Genomic DNA, 9,038 nt, shown 5'->3' on the forward strand with positions numbered 1-9,038 from the left:
TTTTTTTTTTTTTTTTTTTGGTACGGGGGATTGAACTCAGGTCCTTGTGCTTGCAAGGCAAGCGGCAGAACCACTGAGCTAAATCCCTGGCCTTTTTTATGTATATTTTTGCAGATTATCTATCTATCGACTATATTGTTGTTTATTTGTTTCAGTGTTGGAAATCAAACCTAGGGCCTTGTGTATGCTAGGCAAGTGCGCTTATCACTGAGCTACATCCTAGCCCTGTTCATGTGGTTTTTTGTTGTTGTTTTTGGTACAGGGATTAAACTGGGGACCTTGGGCTTGTGAAGCAGGCTGCAGAACAACTGAGCTAAATCCCTGGCTCCCTGTTAATGTTTTTCTTTGGGGGGGGTTGAGATAGGGCCTCACTATGTAGTTGAGACCGATCTGGAACTCACTGTGTAGCTCAGGCTGGTCTCAAACTCACAGTGATCCTCCTGCCTCAGCCTCCCGAGTGCTGGGATTGCAGGCTTGTGCCACCACACCCGGCCTCTGTTCATGTTTTTTAACTAATTTACTGATGCCATAAGTTTTTTCTATATCAGTAAAATTAATTACAACAAAGCATTTATTGTACAATAATAACATATTGTGTGGGGTATGATCTGTTTAAGACCGTATGGAATATTTAATTTATTAGTAATTGCAGTCTGTTATAAGCATGCCAGGATTTATACTCTCATACCCAAATCATTGTGCATATCTTTATTTTCTTGAGAAAACAAGGAGAATTATTAGACAAAGAGTATGTATGTTGTTTAGCCTTCCTCCTCCTGTCCTCTGGTTTTGAAATCTTTAACGTGAGGCTTGGGAATTAATGGGAATCTATCATTTCAGCATGTAGGTCTGAAGAAGACTATTTCTCACTCTGACATTGATATTTCTCAGATGTTAAAGATTCAAATGCAGGGCACCTGATTGGTGATTTCTCCAAGGTGAGTTTGACTATACTCATCCTATATTTTGTTCATTCATTCATTTCTTCATTTGTTTGTTTATTAATTTATATTTTGCAGTGCTGGAGATCAAACCCAGAGTCTTGTACATAGTAGGTAACCATTCTAACACTGAACTATATCCCCAGACCTTTTTCTTTTCTTTCTTTTTTTTTTAATTATTTTGAGACAAGGTCTTGCTTTGCCCAGGCTGGCCTTGAACTTGCAATCCTCCTGCCTCAGCCTCCCATGTAAACTGACATTACAGACATGAACCACCATGCCTGGCTTCATCTCATTCATTCATCTGTCTTTCTATCTATCTATCTATCTATCTATCTGTCTGTCTGTCTGTCTGTCTATCTATCTATCTAAGACAGGGTCTCACTATGTAGTTCAGGCTGGCATTGAGCTTACTATGTAGCCCAGGATGGCCTTAAACTCTTGGAGATCTTCCTTCCTCAGCCTCCCCCATGTTGTGTTTATAGGCATGTGCCACCACATCTAGCAATCTCATCATTTTAAGTAACTATATTATTTGATAATTTGGGAGCTGCTCGTAATTTCTTCATAAGGCTTATGATTTTATAATTTTAATCTCATTTTATAATTTTTCCTTATGAACAAAATGGACCTATGTGTAGAGATATCTAAAACCTTACACTATCCTCACTTAATTCCTTAGGATCAGTGTTTAGAAACAGAGTTGCTGTATATGTATATCACCGAGACCACTGATTTTTGAAAGCTTCTGGGATTTGAAGCGTCATTTGGAAAGAATGACAGTAAATGGCCTTTGATCTCAAGCTTGGGTGGGGAATTCTTGCTATTGTTTCAGCTCCTGGGTATTTCTAGGTATGTGCACTGCCAGCCGTACCGGGGAGACACCAAGATCTGAAGTACGTCAACCCAGAGGCAGTAAGCAGATTCCTGGAGATGGTAGCTGGTACATCGGCTCCCATCTGGTCTGCTCCGTCCCTGAAATCCCTGCTGCCATTTATATTTCTTTCACAGCATTCGCTCATGCAGGCTTCTCATGCAGGCTGTTTTAAAGGTCTTCATTTCATCTGTGTTTCTGTCTCTTTAAATTTTTAAACAAATGATATATATTTGTTGTAAAAAGAGAAGAAAGAAGGAAGGAGGGAAGAAGTGAAGGGATGATGCAAAAACATGAAAAGAAAAATCACTCAACTAGGGTCCCAGTTAGGGTTACGATAAATTCCGGTTTACGTGTCACAGTCTCCTTTATACCTGTTAGTGAGGGTAATTATTAATCAGGTTCTCTTTCACTCTCAAAAGTCTTCCCATTTGTACAGTAATTGGGTGGTAGCCTTACCCACCAGAGATAACCATGAGTGATGTTTTCCTTGTGGCCTTGCAGATTTTATTCTAACATACAGTTTTGTAAAACTGCAATCATGAGGAACGTGTAGTCTTACAATTAAATTATTAAAATATTGTAAGCCCCAGTGTCCCCCCAGTTCTATATCAATAAAAATACATCCACCTTGTCCTTCTGTTTTTTTGAGAAAGGGCTTCATTGGCCCAGGCTGGTCTTGAACTTACTATGTTGAATTCATGCCCACTTACACTATCATTTTAATGGTCATATATTATTCTGTTGTGCTGACATGTATAATTTATTTACTTAAACTCCTCTCATTAAATATTTACTTAAATAATCTAAAACAGTGCTGAGACAAATGTCAGATTGTACCCACATCATTGTATTATTAAGTGTACTGTCCCTTAGATATTAGAAAAGAAATTGTGAGTCGAAGTATACTTACTTTGGTGGCTTTGCTTTTATGGTACTAGAGATTGAACCCTGAGCCTTCATGCTGAGCCAAATCTCCAGCCCCTTCTTAGAATTTTTTAAAATTTTGAAACAGGATCTCACTAAGTTGCCCAAGCTGGATCCAGCTGTAATTTCTTTTTTGTTTTTTAAATAGGGTCTCAAGTGTAGCTCAAGCAGGCCTTAAACTGATAGCAATGCTCCTGCCTCAGCCTCCCTAGTACTGGGATTATGGGCATGTGCCATGATGCCCAGCTGTAAATTTATTTTTATGTGTTATAAAGTTCCTTCCAGAAAGCCTGAACCAATTTAGACTTCTACAAGTAGATTAAATTTCTTTCTGTAGCTGTCAACTCTTCCCTTCCATATCCTTCTTTGAAAAATTTACTTTTTTGTCCGTGTGTGTGTGTGTGTGTGTGTGTGCGCGTGCGTGCGTGTGCGTGCGTGCACGTGTGTGTGTGTGTTACTGAGGATTAAACCCAGGGCCTCTTCTTGTTTGTTTTTGAGACAGGGCCTTAGCGCTGAGCTACATTCTTAGCCCTTTATTTCTATTTATTCATGTATGTATTTTGGAATTTTTGAGATAAGGTCTCACTCTGTAATTCAGGCTGGCCTCGAATTCTTGGTGATGCTCCTGCCTCTGCCTCCCAAGTGTAGAGATTATAGGCGCACATTCACCCATGCCTGGCTCATACTTAGCCCTTTTTAAAAAAAAAATTTTTTTTTTGAGAGAGAGGATCTCCCTAAGTCCTAAATTTCCCAGCCTACGCTCAAACTTGTGATCCCCTGTCTCATGCTCCCAGAAGGCTGGGATTGCAGGCATGTACCGTCACACCTGGCAAGACTTGTTTTTTAAGTTTATATCTACCTTATGTGTCTGCCTGCCTATCTGCCTATATCTGCCTATCTCTCTATCAGTCAGTCTAAGCCTGGGATCAAACCCAGTTCTTTGTTCTTACTTTTTTTTTTGTAATGGAGGGTAGAGACCCATTTCTCATCTCTTGTAAGATTGGGATCGCTACCTCTCCCCCTGGGCATGTCTGTGATGTCTCCCGGGAGCTGATTTCAGCCGTGCCTGCCTCTAGAGGGGTAGCCCTCAAAGAGGCCTTCCTTGTCTTTGCAATACCAGCCATTTGGGTTTTCACTTTTTTCTTTTTTTGGTGCCGGGGATCGAACTCGGGTCCTTGCACTTGCGAGGCAGGCGGTGGCACCACTGAGCTACATCCCCAGTACGAGCCATTTGGGTTCTCTACAAATGTCACTTCCGCTTCCGCTTCATCCGCTTCTGTGGGGTGGAGCTGAGCCAATGCCACATTTAAATGCAGGTGGACTTTGGATGCTGTGGGTAGAGGGGCATCCTGTGTGACTAACCTTTCTCTCTCTCAGTGATAGTGAGCAGAGAATGCAGTCATTGTTTCTGTGCAGGTGGCTGCCTTACCGTCTGGAGAGTTCCAGGATCTGATTGAGGAGTTTTGTATCATTGATTGCCGCTACCCATATGAGTACCTGGGAGGACACATCCAGGTGAGGCTCAAGCCGGGGAGGGGCTTGAGATGGGTCTTTGTTGAGAAGAGTTGGGCTAAAATGTCCTGGGAAGCCTGGAACCAGGTCAGAGGTTCTACATTTGGAGCACATCAAGGCCGAAGTCCTTATTCCCGTTTAAATTCTGTATGCCTTGAATAGCATAGTTTCCCTTCCCCTCCTTGACCAGTCTTCTTTTCCATAGGAGCCAAGTGCTCCTCCCTGGAAATCCAAACATTAATCCAAGGACTGAGAAGCAATCTGCGAGCACTGCTCATGGACACTGCTCGCGATGATGCCCTCATTCCACGAGGTTCAACTCTATGAATGTTTATTAGAGTGTTAGGTACCAAGCTAGGTTAGGCCCTGGGGGTAGATACAGAGCTACATTGGGTCTTGCCTTGAAAATCCTTTTCAGTTTTGCTGGCCTAAATGTCCCAGGATAGTATCCTAATCATTTCTAAGTGCAGTAGTTCCCTGTCTTACAAACCAGTTCTGTTCTGGGAGTATCTGACAAAATGAGCCTTGTACAGTACCCCTGTGACTCTGATACAGTGCCCCTGTGAAAGTGTGCAACCCAAATTTCACAAGTCAGGGACTTACTGTATTCACATTATACACAGGGGCCTTCAGAGAATGCTTATTAAAATTATTCTTCTGGGCCAGGGATTTAGCTTAGTGGTTCTGGCGCCTGCTTCACAAGTGCAAGGACCTGAGTTCAATCCCCAGTACCAAAAACAAAACAAAACAAACAAAAAAATTATTCTTCTGCAGGGAGCCTTAAACTTGTATAGTCAGAAAGAATTATATGACTTCTTTCTGAAGAGGCCTATTATTCCCTTGGACATCCAGAAAAGAATAATCATCGTGTTCCACTGTGAATTCTCCTCTGAGAGGGGCCCCCGAATGTGAGTGTCCACATGGGCTTGGTTGGGTATTGGAAATGGCAGAAATGGAGCCCTCCCCTACTCCCCGTACTGGAGATCGAACTCAGCACCTTGTGTTTGCCAGGCAGGCTCAGCACCACTGAGCTACATTCCTGGCCTCTTCTTATTTGTTTTTGAGACAGGATCTTGCTGCGTAGTTCAGGCTGGCTTGAACTCCCAGTGATCCTCCTGTTTCAGCCTCCCAAGTGTTGGCATTACAGGTGTGGGCCACCACGCCTGGTGGAAATGGATCTTAAATCGGAGATCATACGACACGGAATGCACTCTGCTATAATTTGAAGAACGTTAGGAAGGATGACGGAAGGTATTTTTATAATTCAAATGCTTAGAACAGTAAAGGAAAAAGAATTGGGAACAAAGTTGCAGTGGAGGAAAGGAGAAGGGGGTGCTCTTGGGGCCTTACTTGGCACACACAGTGAAATTGAAGGCTCCCACTCCTGCAGTGCTACCACTGGGCTCCTCTCCATGCCCAGGGCCCTTGTGGGCATGACTAGTATTCTGTTCTCCCCTCTTCCCCAGGAAGCTTGGGTTCCTGATCTTGCTTCCTTCTGCCCACTCATCCCTGGGTTTTCTCTGAAGGTGCCGCTCTCTGAGAGAAGAGGACAGGGTTCTGAACCAGTACCCTGCCTTGTACTATCCAGAGCTGTATGTCCTCCAAGGGGGCTACAGAGACTTCTTTCTGGAATATAAGGTAAAGCGTGGGGCACGGGAGAACCTAGACTTAGTGGAGCCTCAGCGTGGCTGTTGTATTTAACAGACAGAGCTCTGGAGCCAAAGGGTCCCTTCCTCTGTCCTCTACCTCTCAGGAGCTGTGTGAACCTCAGAGCTACTGTCCTGTGCATCATCAGGACCACCAGGCTGAGCTGCTGAGGTGTCAAAGCTAGAGCGAAGCGCAGGAGCAGATCGTCCTCCTGGTGAAGGACATGGTCTCACCGAAGTGGGCCTGGCCCCTGGCGGCCAGGGTATCATTGACAGACACCACAGAGACCCTGAGCAGAAAAGAGGCCATCTTCTCTACGGCTGAACCCAAGATTGTTTTTTAAAAGATGTCTGCATACCTCAGCTTTTGTGAGGCTGAGACAGGAAGATTACTGCGAACCTGAGACCCTGTCTCAAAAAAATGAAAGAAAGAAGCATAGATAGATCTCTGTAATCCAACAGGCTACTACACTGATGAAATCCTGGGACTCGGATTGGTTAGGTTATGGTAGAGGTGCCAGCTGGTGGCTGAATCTGGAGGACACTTTTAGGCGACCTATACCCCAGCTCTGAAAGGCTGTCACCTTGACTTACATAGAGATTTGTGTTGCTTCAGGGAACTCTTACATTGCTCCTCTCAACTTCCTGTGTCTTCTCACAAGCGAGGCAGGTCTCTCTCTCTGGGCTTCTGCTTGTCGGAAAGAGTTGCCCAGCTTCTTACTCTGTTTTCCTTTTTATGGGAAAGTAAGCGTTGCACAACAAGAAGTGCAATTGCCAGCCGGTTTGCTCCTCGAAGAGCTGTATATTGAGGCAATCACCAAGTTAGACTCCTTTCCGGGGCTGTGGTAGAGCTCAGTGTAGAGCTCTTGCTTACCTAGCATTCATGAGTTCCTGGGTTCCATCCCTGGCACCACCGCCCCAGAGCGCAGGACTTGGAAGGGACAAAACATTCTGAAACCCAGAAATAGAAGAGGCAAAAATAACATCTTCCCAGGTTTTAAATCAGCGGGTGGGAAAAAAGGCTGCAGGCACAGGGCAGCTGACACCCACTGTTTGAGCAACACCACACCTGGTCTGCTGGACTGGCTTTTCAAGGTTCTCATGTGGTCTTGCCCTGAAGTGCTTTGCACAGGCCTCACAGCAGAGGGCGCTGCAGTATTCTCCGAGATCTCCCGCCGGCACCAGCAACCTGGTTCCTGGATGCTGCCTCCCTGGCCAGCTCTCTAATCAGCATAGCCAGGCGTTCAGAGGGCGGGGGAGCTGTGGCCACAGAAGTCAGAGCAGGCTGTGGGGGGAAAGCTCCGCTCCACTAGCATGTGTGTCCCCTGTCCCCACAAGCAGGAGTTAGGAGTAGCCTCTGGGTGAACCGCAAGAAGTCCAAGACCCACTGCCTTCTCCAGTGGGTTGTAATTCTCCCCAGAGAGGTGGAACGCAGGCCTGACCTAGTAGGAGATTGTGTCCAGGTTCTCATATTTCAGTTATCTTAAGTGGAAACAGTTCTATAACAAAAAGCAGATTTATTTACTTTGTGAAAAGTTGTATTTGCCTAAAAGGCAAAGTTTCCCCATGTTATTTCTTGTAATCTTTATTTTCAAGGGGGCCCTGGGGGTTTAATCCAAAATTTCCCACTATACTAAGCCGGCGCTATTGCTGAGCTACATCCCCAGCCCTCCCATGTGATATTTTATGATACCGTCTCACTGTATATGTGATTTGATTTATGTTATTTTCAAGAATAATAATAGTAACGCTTCTTGGTATTGAGTGCATATAAGACTTTCTAAACTAATCATATATTGATTTTCACAAAAAAACCTCATGGTAGATATTTATTACTATGTACATTTCTTTATAAGGGTAATGAAATTGAGGAACAAAGTTTTTAAGTGCTGTAAGACTACACATGTAGCCAGGCATTGTGGCCTACAAAGTACAATGTTCCTGGAACCAAACATAGTGGTACACCCTGTAATCCCAGTACTCGGGAGGCTGAGGCAGGAGGGTTGCCACAAGTTCAAGGACAGCCTTAGCTGTAGTTCAAGGCTAGCCTTAAATACACAGTGAGACCCTGTCTTAAAAAAACAACAAAAGCCAGTATCCCTTTCTAGAGTTGTCAATGTATTGGATGTTAAGTCTTTTCATACCTTTTTTTTTTTTTTCATACAGTCTTACTAAGTTGCTAAGTTTCCCAGGCTGAGCTTGAACTTGTGATCCCCCTGCCTCAGCCACTACTACTGAGCCAGAGACTTTAGCCAGGATAACATGCCCATCACATCTGGCTAATTGTGAGTTTGAGAAGTCAGGAGCATAAAGTTTGCTTGGGCTTGGAAGATAAGGTCAGAGACACTAGTGTATGACTCTGAGGAGGTTCTCATTGGTGCCCTTGAATGGACTGGTAGATATCATGAGGTCAAATAATGAGCAGAAATTTTGCTGGATGGACATGGTGGCACATCCCTGTAATTCAGCACTCAGGAGGCTGAGGCAGGAGGATTGTTGGGAGTTTGAAGCCACGCTGGGCTACATAGTGAGACCCTGCCTCAAAAAAAACAAAAAAGAAAACCCAAAACTGACATGGCTCAGTGCTTGCCTAGACAGTTGATCCTCAGTACAAAACAACAACAAAACATATATACAAAAAACTAGTTTTCAATCTCAGCCCAGTACCTAGCTGACCTTATCAGGAATATATAGCAGGAGACACAGACATTCTGCCCCTGTTCTATGTGGACAAATATTAAGTAAATGCTTATTCTCTGTGTGCGCGCGCATGTGTGTGTATGTGTGTGTATATATGAGGTTTTGAATTCTAAGTCACTTCAGGTATTCAGATGTGACACAACTGCTGCCCTTAAAACACTGACAAGGTGGAAAGAGGCTCCTGTATTCCCATCCTTACAAGCACTCTGGCCCACTACTATTCAGCCAAGATTCAGCAAAGGGAACTTCCAGCCCCAAATTAGCAGGTCAATTGGTGGAGTGTGGCCAAGTTCATAGAACAATCCCTACATTCCGCCTGAGATGTTAGCATTTGTCCAGCATTTGTTATGTTGCAGGCACTGTGTTAAACAGTATACCCAATATATACTTATTTATTCTTACAACTATTACGTGAAACAGATACTGTTATCCCTAATC

General features: G+C 44.0%; 1 protein-coding gene across 1 annotated transcript in view; it reads left to right on the forward strand.

Moving 5' to 3' along the window:
• The window catches only part of Cdc25c (cell division cycle 25C), a 25,454-nt gene extending 17,810 nt beyond the window's left edge, over positions 1-7,644 (forward strand). The window contains 7 exon segments of the mRNA XM_033765617.1: positions 841-892; positions 895-938; positions 1,794-1,856; positions 4,159-4,257; positions 5,029-5,162; positions 5,781-5,892; positions 6,008-7,644. Of these exon segments, the coding sequence (XP_033621508.1) occupies positions 841-892; positions 895-938; positions 1,794-1,856; positions 4,159-4,257; positions 5,029-5,162; positions 5,781-5,892; positions 6,008-6,244 (741 nt within the window). The 3' untranslated portion in view covers positions 6,245-7,644.
• Positions 7,645-9,038: the final 1,394 nt, after the last annotated feature.

This window comes from Fukomys damarensis, unplaced genomic scaffold (genome assembly GCF_012274545.1).
Source record: "Fukomys damarensis isolate Sample0158 unplaced genomic scaffold, DMR_v1.0_HiC HiC_scaffold_3, whole genome shotgun sequence".
In the NCBI taxonomy this organism is placed as follows: Eukaryota; Metazoa; Chordata; class Mammalia; order Rodentia; family Bathyergidae; genus Fukomys; species Fukomys damarensis.